This window comes from Ochotona princeps, chromosome 4 (genome assembly GCF_030435755.1).
Source record: "Ochotona princeps isolate mOchPri1 chromosome 4, mOchPri1.hap1, whole genome shotgun sequence".
Taxonomy (NCBI): Eukaryota; Metazoa; Chordata; class Mammalia; order Lagomorpha; family Ochotonidae; genus Ochotona; species Ochotona princeps.
In genome coordinates, this window is record NC_080835.1 from 39,349,174 (window position 1) to 39,372,941 (window position 23,768).

Here is a 23,768-nt window from a genome sequence, read left to right on the forward strand (position 1 = left end):
TAAATCTTTTAAAAAAAGGTCAACCAGTTGCACTAAAGATAGAATTATCTTTCTATAGAAATAACCCTATAGCAGCATTGTTTTTGCAGAGAGAGTATCAAAAACTCTCAGCAAAGAGTGTGTTTTAAAGAAAGGAGTATAGGGGGCCTGGCCTGATGGCTCAGTGGCTAAATCCTTGCCTTGCAACTGCTGGGATCCCATACTGCTCCCAGTTGCTCCACTTCCCTTCTAGTTCTCTGTTTGTGTTCTGAGAGAGCAGTGGAGGAAGCTCCTGGCTCCTGATCAGCTCAGCTCTGGCCATTGCAGCCACTTGGGGAGTGAACCAGTGGACTGAAGATCTTTCTCTCTGTCTCTCCTTCTCTCTGTGGGTCTGCATTTTCAACATAAATAAATAAATCTTAAAAAGAAAGGGCGTGCAGGAATGGATACTGGTTAAGTGACCACCTAGAACATTTCATTTTCTGTATGAGAGTGCCGGTTTGAGTTCCAATCCAGTTTCTGTTAAGGGGAACCGAGGTAGGAAGCAGTTGACGGCTCAAGTACTTGGGTCCCTGCCACCCATTTACAGGTCCATGGGGACCTGGACAGAATTCATGGCTCCTAGCTTCAGCTTGGCCCAGTGCTGACTGGGATGGGCAAATGGAAGATATTCTTTCTCTCTGTCTTACAAGTAAAATAACGTTTTTAAAAATGCAAAAGGGTTGTAGAAGTGTGTTATCGTATTTGGTAATAAGAATATTTGGATATTATTTTGATTTTTGTGATGTTCTTGGTACTGGTCAACTATGTAAAAATTTTAATTTGTTTTAATTTCTCTTTTCCCATTTTAGATAAATATTATCTAGCTAGCATTTGTAAGTTTGTATTATTTTTCCTACAGAGCGTTGAAGGTTGAAGCTGAGGGCCAGCGACTCCAGGTCTCCCACATTGGTGGGCCATCCCCACTGCCTTCCAGAGGTTGCATTAGGAGGCAGTTCGAGTCAGAAATTAAGACTGGAGCCCAATTAGTCCATTAGGGGTAATCATAAGGTCAAGCAGCAGACACCCCCCCTTCCCCCGCCAAGCCTCACATTCTTATTGTCTGGTGTCTTTACTTTTCCTAGGATTCCTCACCTGGGAGAAGAATGAGCACCGAATGAAGTCTTCCACAAAGGCAATACCGGCCCCAGGACCAAAGGCATTTGAAATATGTTCCATAGTTTTAAGACTTACATCTGTACCAAAGACGTTGGCCTGTTCTCTGTCTCCCCTCATCCAGTCAGGGTAGGCGTTCCCGGAAAAACGGAATGTCTGGTCCAGTGAGGATGACAAGTAATTAAAGCAATAAGCATGAGTGTTGCTGGTAGCGTCGGGAGGAGGTGAAGTCATTCGGACTTCAAGCGGCAGGAGGCGCTGTAGCGGGAGCCGCGCCGTGCGCTCCGGACGCTCTGGCGCGGGGAGGCGTCTCGCCTGCTTCGTGGCTTCCGGCGCGAATCCCGAGTGAGTGTCATGGACCGCAATCCGTCGCCGCCGCCACCGAGCCAGGACGGCGAGGAGGATGGGGTGGCTGGCGGGGACTGCATAGGGAGCACAGTCTACAGCAAGCACTGGCTCTTCGGCGTCCTCAGCGGGCTCATCCAGGTGTGGACACATCCCTCGCCCACTCCTCCCCTGTGGCGCGCCCGGGGCGCCCCGCCGAGCCCACCCCGCATGCGGCCTCCTGGGTGCCGAGGGATCATCCTGGGTGCCCTCGTTTCTGAAGCCCACCTCCTAAGTTATGCCAGTATTTTATGGATTTCCATTGCTCTAGGATAAATGGTGGCAGATCACCAAGGCACAGCTTCCTCACCTACTAGCCGGGTGACTTTGGGCAGACTTGGAGACTTTTCTCAGCTTCTCCAAGGCCATCAGACTTCCAGTGTGTGGGGGCTTGTATGATGAAGTTAAGAGAGGCAGGGACCGCACAGTGCTCGGTATCTAACTTCCGCCTCCCATCACCGCCACACTGCTTGCCCTCCTGCAGCTCCTCCAGACGCGCTGGCGCTGTCTTAACTCCAAAGTGGTGTTTTCTGTTGGTCACACGACAGGCGGTTCTTTCTGCAAGATCTAGCTGGCAGAAACGTCCCCCAGCTCGTCCCAGGAATAGATGGTTGACCCATCGTCTTTCGCCACCACAGCTTTTCTCCCAGGTCATTTGAATCACTTCACCTTTTCTGTCCGTTTATTTCCCCACTAGGTCCTAACCTGCTTGCACGAGATTATATTTTGTTCATCCTTGTGTATCTACCCTCGGTGCTGAGCAACAGTGCGTGTTCCATGAATGCTGAATGATTTGCCCAAGTTAGATTTTTTTTTTTTTTTTTTTTTTTGTCTTGAGGACGGTACTTTTGTGACTTCTGAATGATGATGGGGTACTGTTACTTGGGAGCCCCACTGACAGCTGTTGGTCCCTTTTCTTTGTTTCTGAAGATTGTCAGCCCAGAAAGCAGCCGGTCTGGCTCCGATGATGAGGACCCGCAGGTGGAGCTTGATGAGGAAGTGGAGAATGACATCTGCCGAGTGTGGGACATGTCCATGGATGAGGTAGGTTGGGAGGGAAGCTCTGAACAGATTCGGGTGGGGAGGGGGTAGGTTTTGTCTTTTAAAGGTTTAGTTCTGGAGGTTATGTGCTGCCTGGTTCCTTACTGGAGTTTCACTGCTCCACTAGCAGTCCAGCTCCCTGATGGTGCTCCTGGAGAAGCAGACAGCCCAAGTGCTCGGGCCCTTGCCAGCCACATGAGAGACCGGGTGGAGCTCTGGGCAGTGTTGAGGCTCCTGGCGTCAGCCTGGCCACTGTGGCCCTTTGGCCAATGATCCCTAGGAAGGAAGGTCTCACTCTTTTCTAATAAATCTTACATTAAAAAACAAAAACAACACATGCCCAGCACAGTAGACTAGTGGCTAAATCCTCGCCTTGAAACCACTGGGGTCCCATATGGGTGTGTCGGTTCGTGTCCTAACTGTTCCACTTCCCATCCAGCTCCCTGTTTATGGCCTGGGAAAGCAGTGAAGGATAGACCAAAGCTTTGGGACCCTGTATGTACGTGGGAGACCCAGAAGAAGCTTCTGGCTCCTGGCTTTGAACTGGTTCAGCTCCGGCCATTGTGGCCGCTTGGGGAGTGAATTGGTAGATGGAAGATCTTCTCTGTCTCTCCTCCTCTATATTTATCTGCCTTTCCAATAAAAATAAACAGATCTTTTAAAAAATAGTTATCCAGTAAATGATCAGTCTCTCTGTTTGGGCTGTTTTTTAAATAATAAATAAACAAATAGTTAAAAAAAAAAAAAGACCAAAACCACAGCTTTTGGTGGTTGTGGATATGCTCTGGCTCTTGATTGTGGTGATAGCTTCAAGTGTATATACATCCACCAAAGTTGCCCAAATTAAATACATGACTTTTTCTGTCAGTTTTATCTCGGGAAAGTTGTTTAGTGGTAGAAGATGATGATAAATAACCATTGACTTTTAAAAATACAATTGAATCTATGGATTAACAGAGAAAGAAAGAACTTGGATGGTAGTGTGAAGGACAGGGAGGAGAGATGCTATAGGGATTTAGTGAGTTGCAAAGGTTCAGGACATAATAGAGACTACGTTAGTTGTTTAGTATCTTTTTGCCTCCATTTTCCTGCCTATAAAATAAATCTCTGTCACAGGATTATGGTGAAGACTGGAGTATTTTTGTGCTGTGGGCACCTGGAGTAGAATAGCACTGCCCTGTAGTGCTGGCATCCTTTGTGGGCACCTGTCCTGGCTCCTTTACTTCCAGTCCAACACTCTGCTTGTGACCTGGGAAAGCAATAGACAATGGTCCAAGTCCTTGGGACACTGCCCCCATGTGGGAGACTGAAGAAATTCCCACCTCCCAGGTTTGGACCCCCTGAGCTCTGGCCATTGTAGGCATTTGGGAAATTAACTAGTGGATGGGAGACCCTCTTTGTGTAAATCTGCCCTTCAAATAAAAATAAGTAAATCTTAAAAAAAAAAAGTCTTAGTGATGGAAATTTTTTTTAAGATTTATTTTTTTATTTTTATTGGAAAGTCAGATATACAGAGAGGAGGAGAGACAGTGAGAAAGATCTTCTCTCCGATGATTCACTCCCAAAGTGAGTGCAATGGCCAATCTGAAGCCAGGATACAGGAACTTCTTCCAGGTCTCCCCCGCAGGTGCAGAGTCCCAAGGCTTTGGGCTGTCCTTGACTGCTTTCCCAGGCCACAAGCAGGGAGCTGGATGGGAAGTGGAGCTGCTGGGATTAGAACCAGCACCCATATGGGATCCCGGGGCGTTCAAGGCGAGGACTTTAGCCGCTAGGCCATGGCACTGGGCCCATGGAAATTTTTAAAATAAGTTCTGATTTGGACATGATTCAAAAGCAGTTCATGTTAAGTTCTTAGAGGGCATGATGAGTTTTGCTCTTCCCCTTATCTTCAGCTTCCAGCATGATATCTGACAGCAGATGTGTTTGAATGCATTAATAAGTTTCCTGATGAGTATAAAATCCCACTCAGGTAAACACATTCAGAAGAGAGCAGGACAAGGACAAACCTGGAATACAGTAGTTTAAGTTTTTTTATGGAACCTTCCCATTGTCTTGGGAGTAGAAACCACAGGACTCACTTTTGTCTGTTGACATAATTCCTAACCTTAATTTTTTTTTTCCTTTGTCTCTTAAGGGAGGTATGTGAATTTAAGCATATGGAGTTACATTTTTTACAGATGTATTTTTTAATTTATTTACTTATTTATTTAGAATGTATTTTATCTTTATTGAAAGAATTACAGGGAGAAAGAGACAGAAAGATAGAGGTGCTCCGTTCACTTGTTCACTCCCCAGATGGCAACAATGGCCAGAGTCAAGACAGTCTGAAGCCAGGAGATTCTTCTGTGTCTCCCACATGGATACAGGCGCCTAGGGACTTGAGCTAGCCATAAGCAGGGAGCTGAATCGCAAGTGGAGCAGCTGTAAGTGTTTCCCGCCCCAGTGGGCGGTGAGGATGGGATTTCCCATCCAGGTGGATACTCTAGAAGTTGGACAACCTGAAATATCGGATGGGACGTGCGTTAGTTGTGACCATGGCTGTGTTTTACAACAAAGTAGACATCAAGGTTTTCCAATATTATGAGGGCTCAGTGACATATTTCTACCCCTGCCCATGTGGGGATAACTTCTCCATCATTAAGGATCAGTTTCTGTGTGGAAAAACAGTCCCAGCCCCATCAAGCATCCAAGAATTAGTTACATGCTAATGAAGCCTTCAAGAGGGCAAGGCCTCAACATTTGGAAAGCCAAGATGGAGATACAAATGTAATTTCTGGCTTCTTGACGGGGACAGACAAGCATTTTGTGGTTTCCTATTTATTAGTCTGTGGATTTTTTCCATAGCTGCTGAACTCATCTTCAAATAAAGAGGCAAGGCTACAATATGACATGCCTGGGTTTCTTGCTTAGAACTGTGAATTGAAAGTACTCCTTATTATTCGTCTGGATTTCAAGGAAGATAATTTCTAATCAGTACTTTTTCTCCCTCCATTTAATCATTTTTATATCTTAAGCCTTAATTGAGAATCTGATAGCAGCATCAACTTCATTAGCATTCGCTAATAAACAAGGGGATTATATTTTTGATATGGCTATTAAGAAGATCAATATTAGCCCTTCCTTTGAAATTTAATATCACCTCTCCTTTTCGATTTAAACTGGAGAAAATTCATTTTTCTTGCCATGCTGGTTCACGTGTCCAGCCTTTCTCCTTAGTGTCATGGTTACGACATCTTTTTCTGTTGCACTCTTGCACAGAATTTGTTCCTATTACTCCAGAACTAAGAAAAATCCACAGTGAAATAGTTTGAGTTTACTTCGGTTTTACCTGTTCTCGAAAGCAGGACAAGTTAAAACAACTAAAGGATGGGAAATTGGTGACTCCAATGAGACATGCAGAACACGCCAAGTTAGTAATGAAATGCTTAAGTAATTTTTGCCAGATCAAAGTAAATATTCTTATATCTGGGTTTCTATTTATTTGTTTTTTTTAGTTAAGGCCAATGAAATTGCATTCCAGATGGGGGCTAATGTCACGCCTTCATGGCTGGTGGCAGTCATTTCAGTGTATCACAGTGTCATGTCATCACTCCTAAAAGGTAAAGCATTGCAACAGCCTGGTGAGTAAGCAGGCTCACCAGGGCACATATAGTTGGCCTGTATTACATGCAGGCAAACCAGACATGCGCCTCGTCAGGGAAATGTTGCTGGAAGAAAAGAATTATGTAAAGATGGGCTGTCAGCCTGTCTTTGCTGTAGTTCTGAGAGTAACAAGAAATTAGAATCACATAGATGAAAATTTGAAAATTCCCTTGATATCCAACTTTGCTGTGTAAATGATAGTTTTTAAAATGGCAGGTTGTTTTGGAAGTTACTCCTGCAGTTAGAAAAACAATGTGCTAGAACTGAAGTGTTCTGCTGGTTGGTAAATGTGCTGCACACGCTCACTGGAGTGGCTAGTTTTTACTTGGCAACAGTGTGGCTATGCATGGCCATTAGGCTGAAGTTTTTTTTTTTAATTAATGTATTTTTACTGGAAAGGCAGATATACAGAGAGAAAGATCTTCCATCTGCTGGTTCACTTCCTAAGTGGCTACAACAGCCAGAGCTGAGCTGATCTGAAGCTGGGAACCAGGAACTTCTTCCTGGTCTCCCACATTGGTGCAGGGTCCCAAGTCTTTGGGCCATCTTCTACTGCCTTCCCAGGCTACAAGCAGGAAACTGGAAGAGAAGTGAAGCATCCGGGACATGAATTGGCACCCACATGGGATCCTGGCACATACAGGGTTAGGCTTTAGTGGCTAGGCTATCGCGTTGGTCCCTAGGCTTAGTAAGGCACTTAAAATTGTACACTGTGTTTATTACGTTTTCTTGAAAAATACCCAACCCAGTTTGTAACTATATACATTATTAATTTATTGCCAAAATAGATTGTATTGGCCTGTAAAATAAAGTCAGATAATTCCAAAAAAAAAAGCAGAGCAAGTAGAGCAACCAGGGCATGAAACAACAACACCCGTATGGGATGCTGGCACTGTAGGCAGAAGCCCAGGCCACTGTGCCACCACACCAGACCTTGGAATTATATTTTTTAAAAGAGTTTGAAGAAAAATGTTGAATGTCTAAGTTAATGACCATTTGTATTTTTAGGATGTGGCTTTATTTCTCCAAGAATTTAAAGCTCCTGACATATTCATGGGAGTACTGGCCAAGTCCAAATGCCCTCGGTTAAGAGTAAGTATGTGCATTTCTTTCTCTTTGGAGTAATAATAACGGATAGTGCTGAAATAGTGTTTTCTTTTTCTAACTTTGTTTTACTTGGTATAATCAACACATCAGTCTGTAAATGTTTATGCTGTGATTATCACACTATGAGGGGGCTTCAGTAAGAATGTGGGAAAATGGGAATTAAAAGATACTTATTTTGGTGCAAAAAAAATTGAAATTCACACTTTTTTTTTTAAAGATTTATTTATTTCTATTGGAAAGGCAGATACACAGAGAGGAGGAGAGACAGAGAGAACCATCCGTTGAATGACTCCCCAAGTGACCACAATGGCCAGAGCCGAGTCGATTCAAAGCCTGATTTTGCTTTTTTTTTCGTTTTGTTTTGCTTGTATCTTTTCATACTTTCTCAGGTACTATGAGGCTGTCAGGGTTAGCATTTAGGTAATATATTTCTATAACCTGCCTTCCTTCCCCACCCCTAAACTTTGTTCAGTGAGACGTTTTGTTCAGGTTGTTATTTTTATATATTTGATTCTTTCCTCGGAACCACTGTGACCTGTGAAATTTGATTTGGCAGGAAATTTGTGTGGGAATTCTGGGTAATATGGCCTGTTTCCAGGAGATATGTGTGTCCATCAGCAGTGATCAAAATCTTGGGTAAGTCTAGCTATATGATAATTATTTTTTAATAGATTTAATATTTTATACCTAAGAACATCGCAATACACAGGAAAGATGGGAAAATGTGAGATGTGATGCTTCTTTGTCTTAACAAACACTATTCGGGGACATGGTTGTGTGTTGGTGGCAGCTGCAGGCTTCCTGACTGTGTTATGCACATGAGTCTGCAGTTCAGCCCGTTTTCTTCATCAGTGGCAGAGGGCCAGAGTGTCATTGGTGATAAACCTGATAGAGGAAGACCCACTGGCATAAAGCCTGGAGGCAGACACAGCTGAGACACAGAGACTCTTAGGTCTGAGAACTAGTCTTGAGCAGCTAGGGTTGCTGAATAATGTCACTCCAGAGCCCTGATTTAGAGCAGAGGTAGAACTTGCCAACAGACTAAGCCATGTAGACTGAATCTTGAGACAGCCCCAAACTGGAATCCATGCAAATGTCCATCAGCAGTAGGCTGAAGAAGAATGTCACAATCTTCCAGGGGCTGCTGTGTGGCAGTGAATGGAGGAAGAGCAGCTGCAGGGATAGAGGGATGCATCTTACGTAAGACTGATAAGACTACATGCACATGTGGCTAAACGTCACACAGGACCCCATCAGCAGTACATTATGGGTCAGCAGACAAAAAGGTGGATAGATAGTGACTGAAGGCATTTTAAGGAGGAGAATATACAGTGTGATTTATTTCATATAAAGTTCAAGAGCAAAAATCTGAACCATAAAACTGCAGAACAAAGCAAGGAAATGATTGCTGGAAAAGTTGGGATGGTCATCATTTCTAGGTGAGAAAGAGTTGTAATTTGGAAAGGATACATCAAGGCTGTGCAGATTCAGCACTGCTCTGTTAGCAACATGAATGCCTTCTAACTGTTCATTAACTATAGATTTGTATCATAACTTTTCTACATAAATGTACTATTTCACACTAAAAATATTTAAATAAAACTCTGATGTATGAAATCAGGAAGGTGAGGTTTGTGGCTTACCTCTGCTGTTTTTGTAGGCAGGTGTTACTGAACTGTTTGTATGATTCAGACCCTCCTACTTTGCTGGAAACAAGCAGGTATGCTCTTCTGTTTTTATGCATTCTCTAATTGATAGAAACCCATCAGGGGACCCAGGTGACTCTGCATTCTCTAATGTCCTTACCGGTGTTTAGAAAGATCAATATTAAGCTCACATTTGTCATGTAGGTTGTTGCTTACTTGCCTTTCCCAGACAGAAGTGGCCAGTGTCTGGGTTGAAAGGATCCGGGAACATCCAGCTGTTTATGATAGCATTTGCTTCATCATGTCAAGTTCAACAAATGGTAAGTACATATAATCTAGAAAAAATTGTTTTAGACTGTGTCTGGAAACCAACTTTCCAGAAGTCACTTTGTGAAAAAGAAAGCAGGTGTGTGGAATGGCAGTTAAGACGCCACTTGTGCCGCCGCATCCCGTATCAGAGAGCCTGAGTTCAAGTCCTCTGTTCAGATCCAGCTTCCTACTAATTTGTAATCCCTTGGAGTCAGCATGTGATGGTTCAAGTACTTGAGTCTCTGCCACCCAGGTGGGACACCTGGATGGAGTTCTAGGTTCCTGGCTTTGTCATAGCCTCATAGCCTCGCACTGGTCGTCACAGATATTTTGGTTGGAAGATCTCTGTTTCTGTATCCTGCACCTTTTATCACTCTGCCTTTCAAAAAATGAAAAGTAAAAAGTAAATAAAAAGGCTAAGGGTAAGAGAAAGCTTTTTTTAAAAAAAAGATTTTTTTACTTTCATTTTTATTCCAAAGTCAGATATACAGAGAGGAGGAGAGACAGAGAGGAAGATCTTCTCTCCGATGAATCACTCCCCAAGTGACCACAACGGCCGGTGTTGCGCTGATCTGAAGCCAGGAGCCAGGAGCTCTTCCAAGTCTCCCACGCGGGTGCAGGGTCCCACGGCTTTGGGCTGTCCTTGACTGCTTTTCCCAGGCCACAAGCAGGGATCTGGAAGGGAAGTGGGGCCGCCAGGATTAGAACCGGCGCCCATATGGGATCCTGGCACATTCAAGGTGAGAACTTTAGCTGCTAGGCCATGGCACCGGGCCCAGAGAAAGCTTTTTTTTTTTTTTTTTAAAGATTTATTTATTTATTTGGAAGTCAGAGTTAGGTAGACAGAAAACAAAGACAGGGAGAGATTGGCCATATGCTGGTTCACTCTGCAAGTGGCCGCAAGGACCGGGGTTGAAACCAGAAGGCAAGAACTTCATGTGGGTCTTCTGTGTGGGTACCCTGAGACCAGGCACCGGAGTCATCTTCTGCTTCCTTTCCCAGGCCATTGGCAGGGAGCTGGATCAGAAGTAGAGCCATTGGGACACAAGCTGGGGGCCATATGGGGGCTTGGGGAGAAATTATTTTGGTTTAGCTTGTAAAATTTATTTTTCAACTCATAGGATACTGATAAATCCCTCACTTTAAAATGTGAGAATATAATCAAATTTAAACATAAGAACTAAGCAAACCACCATGGAGTAAGTGCTGGTTTGACAAAATTTGGCTTTACTTGCATATAGCTTTAGTAATTTGCTTAGGCATATTGCTTTAAACAATGTGTTTCTTACTTCCATGTCTATTTTCTGCAGTTGACTTGCTGGTGAAGGTGGGAGAGGTTGTGGACAAACTCTTTGATTTGGATGAGAAATTGATGTTGGAATGGATTAAAAATGCACCTGCCCAACCTTCAGACCAAGTCCAAGAAAATTCTGAAGAGCAGCCCATGTATAGGATTGTGCCCTGTGTACTTGAAGCTGCCAAGCAAGTATGGTACGTGAACTCTTTTGTACACAGCATTTTGGGAAAATTCAGTTGCTGTAAGTGGCCTTAAATATAAAAATTCTTCATTGCCTTTCTACAGGATAAAGTATACAGCTAGCATTTGTTTGGTTTGGTTTACTACTAAGATTTGTGGTGACAAGTATTTACTCTTGGCAATTATCATAATGGTTACAGAGTACCTGTTCTGATTTCATTTAACTCCAGGTAATTGTTCAGCATTAATTGTTGTTACTGTTTTAGCATCATCAGCAATTTTATAAAATTTAAATTCAAAAAGATTTTTTCTTCTTAAAATCTCTTATTTTGAACAGCTGAGTTAGAGACAGAGGGCATGACAGAATCTTCCATCTTCAAGTTGATTCCCCTAGTGGCCACAGTAGCAGTCTAAAATCGGGAACCAGAAGCTTCCGGATCTTCTAGATGGATGCAGGGGCCCAAGTACCTGTGCCATCTCCCACAGCTTTCCCAGATGCAGTAGCAGAGAGCTGGGTCAGAAGCAGAGCAGCTGGGACTCAAACCCATGCATATATACCATGCTGGCATTACAGGTGGCAACTTGTTATACCACAACACAGGTCCAAAGAAGGATTACTTCGAATATTTAGCAACTTTGCCAATTGATCTTCTATATCATTTGTTTTCTTACTCCTTGTGCATATATGCCAGGCTTGGATGAATGATTTAGGGATGTTGATGTCTTGCCAAGAGAGATTAATAGGTTTTATAGGTCATTGAAATAGTTTGTTAACCAGCAGAAAATCAGTTTTCCAATAAATTTGCTTAATGGCCAGTAGTGCCTTCTTAGTATAAGATACATTAAACCTACTGAATTTATGTCCATTATCAAGTGAGGATTACCCACCTCATCTTTCCACTAAGGCTTCTTAGTATTCTCAATCAGTAAATGATAGTTATTATCCCCTTTGGAAAGAGTAGCAGAATTGGAGAAGCCATTGTTCACTCTTCCCTCCCTCACACTTTTCTCATGGCCAGTCAATCTTCATGCCTTGTTCTTGACTTTTGTAGGATCCCCACTCAGGCCAACAGTGCATAAATGCCCTATTTTCTTATATGAACTCCTTGCTTCTATACTTTCCCTTTACAGCTATTTTTGTGAAATGTACCCTCAATCTTTTCATTGCCTTCCTTAGGATAAGGTCTGAATTCTTCAAATGATTTTACTTTAATTTGAAAGAGTTACACAGAGGAAAGGCAGATCTTCCATCTACTGGTTCACTTTCCAAAGTGAAAGCTGAGCCAAGTGGCCAGGAGCCAGGAGCTTCATCCAGGTCTCCTTTGTGAGTACAGAAGGTCCAAGCATTTGGGCCTCCTCCTGCTGCTTTCCCAGACCGTAAGTAGGGAAGTGTATCAGAAGTGGAACAACTGGGATACAAATTGGCACCAGTATGAGATGCTTGCACCATACGCTGAGGCTTAGTCTACTACACCATGGTGGCAGGTTCCCCCACTCTTTCAAATTTTATTTTGTATTTTTGATGATGTTTACATAATTGACCAAGGTGGGAAGGATCAGAGACTAGGGGAGTGTGAGTGAGACCATTGTTTCCAAATCTTCTCCCTCTTCCTCCTGTTTCTGGGGGAAAGGGAGAAGTTGCACCCAGCTTCCTCACTGCCCCAGTACCTGGGATGGGGAACGAGGCCAACCCAGGGTTTGTGATGTGGGGCCTACTCCAAGGGTTCCACTTGACTGGTTTTGATAGTTCTGAAATGCCATCGGTCTCGCCAAGCATGATCCAAGGATGAGGAAATCCTTCCAGGGCCATCTGCTGATACCATCCATTCCAGAGTTTCCATTCACCCAGATATTTGCTGTCAATTCTTGGCTGGAGTAGGTGAGCTCTCTGCTATGGTAGAAGATGTCCTCTGTAGGCCCCAATGGACTGCCATATTCTCCATGTGCATCTGGGTATGCCATACACTGCTCCATCTTAGCCACTAAGGAGGTCCAGTCCTGGCATATGCACTGGTTTGTGTCCTAGCTGTCCAACTTCCCATTCAGTTTGCTGCTTGTGGCCTGGGAAAGCAGTGGGGAATGGCCCAAAACCCTGGGGTCCTGCACCTGCATGGGAGACCTGGAAGAAGCTCCTGGCTTTGGATCAGCTCAACTCCAGCCGACCATTGTGACCATTTGGCTCTCCTTCTCTTGTAAATCTGCCTTTCTAAGAAAAAGAAATCTTAATTTTTTTAAAGACACAGGGGACTAAAGATAAGTAGTCTGAGGCAAAAACTTTATTTCAAATTTTATTTATATCCATTCTACTCGGGTCTCTTGTGTGTGTTGATTTAATATTATATGTTTGCTATTTATTTCTTTATTGTTTCCATATTAGAATAGACAATCCTGGGAATATTTTGGCTACATGGATACCTGGTCTTCTAGTTAGTGAGACATAGTTTACACAGTACAATAGTTATAAACATGTGAGGCAGTACTCCTAAAGTGCTCCTGGTTCTCATGAACTTGCATTCTTTTTCTAGGTAATAAGCTACAGTTTTCCAAGGAAAATCCAAGCCCGGGATAGGGCGAGAGGGTTAAAGAGTACTGTGGCAGAGCCTGTCAGCTAGGCAACATTCCATTCAAGTGGGCCTTTCGTGCGCCCGCCTTAAAGCACTTGTCTTCTGGCCTTCCTGAAGACCGAAGGCATTTGCACTCCCAAGGTTCACAGCTTGATTATCAGGTCTCAGCACACACTCCTCCAAGCCCCTCATGGTTGCACTGTTTGTTGAATGAATGAGTGATTGCTATTTCCAGTAGAATTACTGATTCATTGCTTTTGCTTTTTGCATTTAGTTCTGAAAATCCAGAATGGCTGGATGTTTACATGCATATTTTACAGTTGCTTACCACAGTGGATGATGGAATTCAAGCAATTGGTAAGATGTTTTATTGAGACACATTATAGTGATGTACTTAATTGTTTGCTGCTTTTAAATCACCATTTTGCTTATCGTCTTTTTTAAGTACAGTGTCCTAATACTAGAAAAGACACTTGGAATTTACTTTTTGACCTGGTCTGCCATGAATTCTGTCAGTCTGATGACCCACCCATCATATTGCAAGAGCAGAAAACCGTGCTCGCCTCTGCGTTTTCAGTATTGTCTTCCATCCACGCATCACAGGCCGAGCAGGAAAATGTCAGGTCAGGACAAGGTAAGTACTGTTTGGATTCACTAAATTATAGTCTGTCAGATTGAAACTCGGGCCTGTGTATATTCTTCACTTGGTTTCTTTCTCCCATTTATTTTAAAGGTGCTTTGACTGAGGTCAGCATTGTGGCACAGTCAGTTTATGCTGCCATCTGTGTCCTGGCATCCCATATAAGTGCCAGTGCACGTTCTGACTGCTCTACTGCCTGTCCCATTCTCTGGTAATGCACCTGGGAAAGCAGTGAAGGGTGGCCCAGGTGCTGTGTTCCTACCATGCATGTGGAAGACCTGGCTGGAATTCCATGCTCCTGCCATCTGAGCCAGGAACAACCAACAGCTGGAAAAACCTCTGTTATTCTGTCATTCTCCATAATTCTGCCTTTCAAATAAGCCTTTTTTTAGGATTTTTTTTTTAATAATTATTGTAAAGTGAGGCAGTTCCAGACCCATGTGGGCCTCTGATTCTGATTAGGGTAGTCAGTGAGGGGAAGGTGGAGAGGTACATGTTTGAATTTTTCCCTTCATTATCGCTGGGGGAAGAGGTAGGAGGGTGGGATGGGAGAAAGTGCACCATTCCTTGTTACACTACCTCAGTTTCCAGGGACATTAGTCATTAGAGGCCCTGATGTGGGGAAGAATGTTCAGAACCTGTTACTTGAGAGGTTTTGATTGTTTTGAGAAGATGGCAGCTTTGTTAACCAGAGGTGCGAAATTCCTTCTGAGGCCCTTGGCTGTCCTTGTCTCTCTCTGAGTGCCCACGGATCTAGGTGCCTGTTGTGGCGCCTGACCTGAGTGTCCAAGTGTCTTTTCCATCTCTTGATGAGGTACTCAAGTCCTTTGTTGGCTTAGATGAGCTGGCTGTCTTGTCTTGCTACTCAGCCTGGTATGCTCTCTATACTTGCTCCAGGGTCACCAACAGAGGTGGTCCATCAAATAAATCCTTTTTTATTCCCCTAATTACAAGCATATTGCATGCATACTAAAAATTGTGAAATTTATAAAAAGCATGGAACAATGTTTGTAATATTATTTAGAGATACGTAGTGTACATTCACACACATTATATGTTTTTATATCCCTTCTTTTATTTTCTGATATATGGGGAAAGTGGAGACAGAAGGAGAAAGGGCCGCTCCCAGTAACCCCAACATCAGTATCCAGGAATGGGGAAGGCAGCCGATATCATCCCAGAGAGCTTGTTCCGAGGATAATGCTTAAGTGGTTTTGATAGTTCTGAGATGCTGTTGATTTCATTGTTCCAAGGATGAGGAAATCCTTCCAAGGTCCATTGGCTGATAGTCCACCTTGGAGTCTCAATTCGCCCAGATACTTGTCCAGGAGAGCTGTCCAATTTGTTTTGCGCTCTGTGGTTCTAGATGTCCTCTGCAGCCTCAATGAATTGGTTATCATGTTGCTCGTGAGCAGCAAGGCATGTTGTCCGCCGCACAGGCATCATCAACCGAGGAGACCCAATTCTGACACATGCACTCCACGGTCAGAACACATAACCTGATTTTCACCATGGTTGGAGTACTGAGTCCAGTGACCCAGTTGCGGAGAACTGAGAACTGAAAGAAACCTCGCCAGAGGTAACCCCAACCTGACTCCCGTGTGTACCAGCCAGTGTGGGGTCCAGCTCAGCCCATCACCCACATCAGCCTACTCACACACAAGTGGTTACAGTCACCAGGTCAGTTCTGTCCCCAGCCCCATCTCATATGCAAACCCATGGATGCTGCAGCACAGGCTAGTACTGACACCTCACATACACCAGTGGGAACTGCAGCGTAGTTGAGGAGACCCTAATAATCCTTACCAGATCTTCACCCAGCCCTGATTCCTGTGTATGCCAGGATGTACAACACACTGGTCCAGTGTGTTCCACATCCCATTCAGCTCTCATATACATTGATGAGCATTGGAGCCTAGCTAAATCCAATTGACCCCACTATCCAGTCCACACTCATGCCAGTGGGTGCCACCACATATCTAGCCAGGCCCTTGCTCCAACCCCAGTTCTCATGCTGTCCAGTAGGAACTGCGGCCCATCAGAGAGGTGCACAGTTTCGCTTCTGGACCCACTCCCATCCCTCTAGCACTTGCTCCCTGTCCCAGTGTTTACCAGCTAATGCTGCCATGCGGCAAAGCCCAACCAGCCTGCATTTACTCTGGCTTATGATATGGTCGCTTAGCGCAGTCTGGTTCCTCTAACCCAGGTCACATGCAGGCCAATGGGTGTTGTAGCCCTGCCTGGTTTGCCTCCAGTTCCAGTTCTCATGCTCACCATTAGGAGCACAGCCCCAGCTCTGCTGCTGGGCTCACCCCCCATCCTGGGTCTTATGTGTGCTGGTGGGTGCTGTGGCCCAGACCGGCATGGCCTGCCTGACCTCAGCATCCACTAACAAGTGCTGAAGCCTGGTTCGGCCCAGCCTGACCCCAGTTCCAGCTCATGCTGGTGGGTTCTAAATCATAGTCCAGCCCAGCCAGCCCCCAGTCCCAGCCCCTAATGTGAACTGGCCAGTGTTGTGGCTGAACCCAGCTTGTCCTGAACCCTGTCCTGGTTCTCACATCTACCAGTGTGTGCTGTGAACTGGCCCAGCCTGGCCTGCCCCCAGACCTGACTCACATGTGTGCCAGCAGGTAGGCTGGCTTGCCCTGTACTGCTCCCAGCCTTGATTCTTGTGTTTACCTGCAGGGACTGTGTCCCTACAGAGTGGTTCCCCAAACTCCTCTCTCAGGTCACCTCCCAGTGGCAAATCTCACACACCAATGGGTCCCTAGCCCAGCCTTAGTTGGCCCACCTCATGTCCTAGCAGGAACAGCAGCCTTGCCTGACTGGCCCACACCCATTCTGACTCTTACCATTGGCTACAGCCCAGCCTCTGTTGGTCCATACCCAGCTCTTATTTTTTTTTCCTTCCAGACCGAGCTCTCGCATGGTTCAGTGGGTGCAGAGACCTCACCCAGTCTGTCCTACACCTACTCTGGCTCTTGTGAGCACCAGCAGGTGATGGAGTCTAGCCCAGTCTGGCCTACCCTAGACCCAGTCTACACCCAGCTGAGGGATGCTACTGCCATGTCCAGCTGAGTTCGCCACCTGCATTCCAGCTGTTGTACTCACTAGTGGGAACCGCAGCCCAGCAGAGGTATCCCTTAGCTCCCTGACCAAACTTGAACCCAGCCATAATTCTTGCATGTGCTAGTGGTTGCTCCCACCCAGTATAACTCATCACCCAGCTTGGTCTTTGCCATCATATGCTATGGCCTTACCTGGCCTGGTGTGTCCCCAGTCCCAACTTTCACTGGTAGGTGCTGCAACCTAGTCCTGCCCAGCCTGCCTCCATCCCTGGCTTTCATGCAAACCAATAGGTCTGATAGCCTAGCCAAGCTTGGCATGGCCCACACTCCATTCTGTCTCTAGCACATGCCAGTGTTCTGTGGTTTGGCATTTCCCTGCCCAGTCTGTCCCCTACAGAGCTAACCCACACACCTACTGACAAGTGAAGCAGCCCTGCCTGGTCTAACTAACACCTAGCCCAGATTCATGTGCTCACTGGCAGGAGCAATGGCCCACCAGGGGACTTCCCCAAGTTACCTGAGCAGGCCCACTCACAGACCCAGAGCTCATGTGTGCCAGCGGGTACTAGGCTGTCACCCAGCAGTCTGCCTTTGCGTGTGCTGGTGTATGTTGCGGCCTGGTCTTCCCCACACCCAGTTCTTGCGTGTGCCTGTGGGTGCTACACCCTAGACCACCCCAGCATGTTCCAAACCTCAGTACCCATGAATGTTGTTGAGTTCCATGGTCATGCCTAGCTCATCCCATCACTGCTCCAGCCCTTGAGCAAACCAGCTGGTATAGCAGTCCCACATGGGTAAAGGCCTGATCCCCCACAGAATCCTCCCCCAACACCAAGTTCTCTTGTGGGCTAATCAGTGTCATGGCCCAGCCTAACATGGTTCGCATTCTGCCCCAATACTCACTGGCGGGTACTGCATTCAAACCCTACTAGGCAGGTCTCCCAGCCATGGCTTTCGTTTGCACTGGTAGGTAGTGGTTGATACCAGCAGTCCAAGCTCAGGTCTCCCATGTGGGCAGGTATGTTTGGCCCCAGAAAGTCTTCCGGTTTCCCTCCTCTAAACTACCTGATTCAGCTCCCTCATTTACCTGCAAGTGGAGTAACCCCATTGGTGGAAGTCCCCCAGAAACCACTCCTCACCTGTCTTGTTCTCCTTTCCACAGATCTCCAGACTTGCTGCCATGAGCACTCCACAGCCCCTCATGCCTAGTGCTTTGGTGGTGTGCCATGCCAGCCTGGGGCCTTGCCTACCTACCTAGATTCACACACGCTCTCACACTGGCCCTAAGATGCTGTCTGTTGGAGTGCCGGCATCTGCCCCTCCACATATGTTAAGAAAAAAAATAATAAATTAGGTGACTCTGCTGGCACACTGGTATAGTTAACACAGATTTGGCATTAACCAGGTACAGGATGCCCACCAGCCATTAGGTACTTTTCTTCCAGCAGTGTGACATTTACTTAGGTACAACGCAGCCTGGGCTGTTGCCTACAGCTGGGGCAGAAAGCTTAGTTTTATGATACTATCTTTTTTTCAAATGTAGTCAACATGAATAACCATAGAAAGAAACTGCTACTTAGCATTTCTTAGAGTCATCTACTCAACTGTGCTACTAACAGACAAAATTCAAAGTAGTCATAGAAATAAATAACACTGGAAAAGGGAATGGTATTTTCAACTTGTCCTTCTCAGGCTGCATTCATATATACTGGTAATTCACAACAGAAGACCTTCATATTTTCAGATTAATGAAAGTAAGTTTAAAACATTCAAAACAATATTTTATAAAAGGTAAAAATCTCAATAGGGGTCTGGTGCAATGGCCTAGTGGCTAAATTCTTGTATTGTATACCTGGGATCCTGTGTGAGCACTATAGCTGAGCTGGTCTGGTCAGAGGCTGGTAACCAAGATGTTTCCTGTGTGGGTGCAGGGTCCCAAGGACTTGGACCGTTGGCAGCTGCTTTCCCAGTCTATAAGCAGAGATTAGAATCAGAAGTGGAGCAGCCAGGACACAAACTGATACACATATGGGATGCCGGCACTGCAGGTGGAGGCTTAGCATTCTAGACCCTATATTCCTTATTTTTTTTTTTTTTTCTCTTTTTCCTGGAACTTATCACAGTCTGAAATGCTGTGTTTTACTTATTTCAAAGTATCAGAATGTAAGTATTCTGTATGTTGAAGCCTTGACTGTCTTAATCTGGTTTACCACTCTGTCTAGCACTAACTAGCTCAATACATCTGAATGAGTGAGTGAAAAATCGAATTTAACTGGGTGATTCCTTGTCTGTTGATTTGTATGTCCACAGATCTTCTTCTAATTGACAGTCTGATTCGGGTCTTGGAAAATACGGAACATTGTCAAAAGAAACCAGAGAATTCCACCGTGTCTAACACAGAAGAAACTAAAAAGACTGAATTAACGCAAGACGATTTCCACTTGAAAATCTTAAAGGATATTTCATGTGAATTTCTTTCTAATATTTTTCAGAAATTAACAAAGGTAGGAAAGCAAAATTTTATTTCCTTAGCAAGAGAGAATATAGATTGCTTGGTGCTCTCAATTTTATATAACTGCTATTTTAAAGAAATATATAAAAAATCTGCACAAATTTGGTAAACTAAAATCTTAAAACAACAACTTACGGGGCCAGCATGGTGGCATTGCATATTAATCCTCCTCTGGCTAGTGCCAGCATCTCATATGAGCACCAGTTCATGTTTTGGCTACTGCACTTCCGATCCAGCTTTCTCCATATGGTCTGGGAAAGCAGTGGAGGATGGCTGAAGTCCCTGGGACCCAGTACACACATGGGCAATCAGGAAGAAGCTTCTGGCTCCAGGCCTCAGATTAGCTCAGCTGAGGCTATTGCAGCCATTTGGGAAATGAACTAGTGGATGGAAGACCTCTGTCTGTTTCTCTTTCTCTCTTTAAATTCTGCCTTTAAAAAAAATCTTTAGAGAAAGACAAAAGTAGCAATTTTTAAAGTTTGACAAGTTTATATAGGGATTTTCCATATTTTTTTTTATTCAAAAGCATTACAGAGAGAAGAAGACAGGATGTAATTATGAAGAATATATGCATACTCACTGAATTTTTTCCAGAAGGTGATTTCTTTTAAATTTTTTCTTTTTTCTTTTTTTAAGATTTATTGTGGCTGGAACCATGGCATAATGTGCTAGGATTCCACCTGCAGTGATAGCATCACATAGGGATGCCAGTTTCAGCTTGCTAATAATGGGCTGAGAGGGCAGTGGAGGATGGCTGGGACCTTAGGCCGCTGTGCCCACGTGGGAGGCACAGAAGCAGCATCCGGCTCCTGGCTTTGCATCGGCTTAGCTGCAGCCGTTGCAGCCACTTGGGGAGAGAACCGTCAGATGGAGGATTACTCTATCTGCCTTTCTTTCTGTAACTCTGTCTTAAAAATAAATTTAAAAAAAAACTAAAAAATAATGTTATTTATTTATTTGAAAGGCAGAGAAAAGGAGCTGTATTCCTTCTGCTTCACTCCCTAAATGCCTACAATGGGCAGAATGGGTCCAGGTGAAAGCCATAATAAGCTGGAGCTCAGTGTGGTCTTCCATGGAGGGCAGGAACCCAAGTACGTGTACCGCCCTCTGCTGCCTCCCAGAGTGCGCATGAGCCGGGAAGGCACTGGAAAAGGAAGAGCAGCTAGAATGCGGCACTCTAAACTGGCATGTGAGTGTCAAAGGCCTGCCTCAAGAACATTTGGAAAAGCTTCTGTTATTCTGGTCAATTGTTTTTTTATTTTGTTTTGTTTTGAGTGAATGATCCCACTTTTTTTTCTGTAGTTGTATGTTTCAAATTTAAGTTGGTTACCTTAGAAAGGGTTTTAGAAAGTGAATGACAGAGGCGCAGGCCTCGCGACACAGTGGATTGGGTGGCTGCCTGGGATGCCCATATCTCATAGGGAGTCCAATTCCAACTCCAGCTGCTTGGCCTTGATCCAGCTTTCTGCTAAAGTGCCTGGAAAGTCAGTAGATGAAGGCACAGGTGTTTTGATACCTGCCACCAAATGGAGTTCTGACTCCTGGCTTTTGCCTGGTCCAGTCTTGGCTATTGCGGGCAGTTGGGGAGTGAACCAGCATATGGAAGATGATCTCTCTTGCTATTTGTCTTTCTTCCTGTCACTTTAGCTTTCAAATAAATTAATTTTTAAAAATTAGATAGATAATTGGGTCTTATTTTTTCATTAGTGAGTGTGAAGATGACTGAGGCATGGTGCCAAATTGCTAGTGACATATTAGTTCCCTTGACCTGTATTATTAGATACTATAATTTTTATATCATGTAAAATTCAACAGATGATAAATTGTGCCTTATTTTTATTTGCAGTTTTATTGCTAGTGAGATGGGCATATTTCTGTATTTTTTACATTTCCTGTTTTATAAATCCATTTTGATTATTTGAACTTCTTGGATAATATATTTTTTTTCATACTCATTTCACATATTTTCCCTTGTTTACTGAAGCTTTTGTTTTTTAGAGGAAAGAACATAGAAGTTCCTTAGCTTTTTGTTTTGTTGGGTTTTTTTTTAAAGATTTATTTCATTTTTATTGCAAAGTCAGGTATACAGATAGGAGGAGAGAAAGAGAGGAAGTTCTTCTGTCCAATGATTCACTCCCAAGGTGACTGCAATGGCTGGTGCTGTGCAGATCCGAAGCCAGGAGCCAAGAGCTCTTCTGGGTCTCCCACATGGGTGCAGGGTCCCAAGGCTTTGGGCTGTCCTTGACTGCTTTCCCAGGCCACAAGCAGGGAGCTGGATGGGAAGTGGAGCTGCCGGGATTAGAACTGGCACCCATATGGGATCCTGGCGCGTTCAAGGTGAGGACTTCAGCCGCTAGGCCACGCCGCCGGGCCCAGAGTTCCTTAGTTTTTAAGTGGCAGGGATATAGAGGGCAGACGAATTGAGAACACACCAAAGAGTTCATGACAATTCTACCATGCCATATTTAGAGGATTTGGACTTATTCTAGAGGAAACTGAGGAGATGCAGAAAACCTTTTTAAGCATCAAGTAAGATGATCTGTTTAGAAAGATTACACCAAAAGCAACAGAGAAGAAGGATTAGAGAGAGTTGAGGCTGGAGGCAGAGTGACCAACTGATTGACTTTTACATCTGATAATCAAGAATAATCTGAAAAATGATAGGAGCCCAGGCAATGGAAGTGTGAATGGAGAAGAGGGGTAGGATAAGAGATTTGGTGAAATATTAGTTGACCACTTGAGTGGTGGTAGTCAGTAGCTGAAGGGAAGCAAAAGCCTTAGCTGTGCCCCAGGGATTTCATTGGTACAGCAGGTAGGTGGGGATACTGTCCGTCACTAAAATGAAGACTACAGTGGAACAAGTTCGAGCTATGCAAGCCTCCTTTGCTGATGGGATTTTTGAGATGTCTATTGGATTTGTAGAGAATTATATAGTAATCTGTATTAATTCACCACACATAAGCTTTAGAAAATTTTCTCTTGATTTTAAATCTTTGTTTTAGGAGACTGTGGCTCAGGGTCTAAAGGAGGGTCAGTTAAGCCAGCAGAAGTGTTCCTGTGCCTTTCAACACCTCCTTCCTCTGAACAGCTCTGTGGTGAGTATGGGTGAAGAAGCAGGTGGCTGAATCACACGGGGTAGCTAAAAATGTCTTCAAGTAAGTGCTTCCTCCTTCTGCAACCATCGTCAAAAAAGTAAGGTAGTATAGACAATTCTTGTTGCTTATTGTGTTTGTATGAAAGATAACCACTGGATATCACAGTGCTGGCCTAAGTAGCAGTTCTAATTTTAAGAGGAAGACTCAATGCTGAGTATATTGTATTCCATTGTATTATGGTGTACACAAAAGTATTTTAAAAAGTACATGGAAATGGAGTTAAACATTTCTAGATATGTGTGTGGTTTTCATAGTATTTACTCATCTTCCATGAATTTTTTGGATAATCCCTTGTATGCATGGATTTTGTGTGTGTGTGATGAAGTCTATTTATATTTTAGTTCCATTTTCCATGAACTTTTTGAAGTATCCTATAGTAAACAAAAATAAGCTTCCCGACAGGATTTATGGTTTCTCTCATATGCTACTGTTGGAGGTAACTTCAAAATAGGAACTTTTTAGGAAAATGCAATATGGAAGGGAAGGCATGAGGGAACATTGCCAGCAAAGAAGTTGGTAGTAGAATTCCAAGGATGACCTGTGAGGTGGAAACAGTGAGAGAAATTGTTTAAGAGGGACAGACAGTACAGGAGAGGCATGCCTTTGATACTTGTTCTGGGCACTGTTCAGGAAATTCCACTGTTGTCCTTAGATGATATGTTAGTATTTGTTTTCCATTGGAATATTTAGGAAAAGCATTTTTTATAGTCAACAGCCATTACTTAAGCAGCATTTTTTTCTACCATGTTAATTCGACTCTTTCGTTTGACTCCTAGGTGGAAGACTTTATCAAAATACTTCATGAAGTTGATAAGGCCCTTGCTGATTACTTGGAGGAACACTTCCCGAGTTTGAAGGTGCAGACTTAAAAACCAGTTGAATTTCTTCTGTCCAGGAAACAGACTTTATTTTCCTCACAGAGGATATTGACATGTAGAAACTGTTAAATAAAACCTATGTTAGAGCATAATTTCTTGATATTACACTTGGTCCCTTCTTCCTCCAGCCTCATCTCACTTCTTTTGATGTTGGGAATTTTACCACTGTGATGCATCTTTCCTTTTTATATTAATTGTGTGTGATTTATCC

General features: G+C 44.1%; 2 protein-coding genes across 2 annotated transcripts; both read left to right on the forward strand.

Annotated features, from left to right (window-relative positions):
* The first annotated feature begins 1,442 nt into the window (after positions 1–1,442).
* On the forward strand, positions 1,443–23,649 carry SAAL1 (serum amyloid A like 1). The gene is made up of 12 exons (XM_004593742.3): positions 1,443–1,620; positions 2,449–2,562; positions 7,210–7,293; positions 7,865–7,944; positions 8,969–9,028; positions 9,159–9,274; positions 10,574–10,754; positions 13,579–13,661; positions 13,750–13,938; positions 19,323–19,516; positions 22,527–22,619; positions 23,456–23,649. Exons 1-12 carry the CDS (start codon positions 1,489–1,491, stop codon positions 23,546–23,548), a joined length of 1,419 nt encoding a protein of 472 aa, XP_004593799.2. The 5' UTR covers positions 1,443–1,488; the 3' UTR covers positions 23,549–23,649.
* LOC105942267 (diphthamide biosynthesis protein 3-like) lies at positions 5,094–5,624 on the forward strand. The gene has a single exon (XM_012929375.2). It carries the CDS (start codon positions 5,094–5,096, stop codon positions 5,265–5,267), a length of 174 nt encoding a protein of 57 aa, XP_012784829.2. The 3' UTR covers positions 5,268–5,624.
* Positions 23,650–23,768: the final 119 nt, after the last annotated feature.

Excerpts from the sequence above, each read along its gene's own strand:
- LOC105942267 (XM_012929375.2), top strand. The coding sequence starts at position 5,094 with ATGGCTGTGTTTTACAACAAAGTAGACATCAAGGTTTTCCAATATTAT.
- SAAL1 (XM_004593742.3), top strand. The coding sequence starts at position 1,489 with ATGGACCGCAATCCGTCGCCGCCGCCACCGAGCCAGGACGGCGAGGAG. Across the intron at positions 19,517-22,526 it reads TTTTTCAGAAATTAACAAAG|GAGACTGTGGCTCAGGGTCT; the intron begins GTAGGAAAGCAA and ends TCTTTGTTTTAG. Across the intron at positions 22,620-23,455 it reads TTCCTCTGAACAGCTCTGTG|GTGGAAGACTTTATCAAAAT; the intron begins GTGAGTATGGGT and ends TTTGACTCCTAG.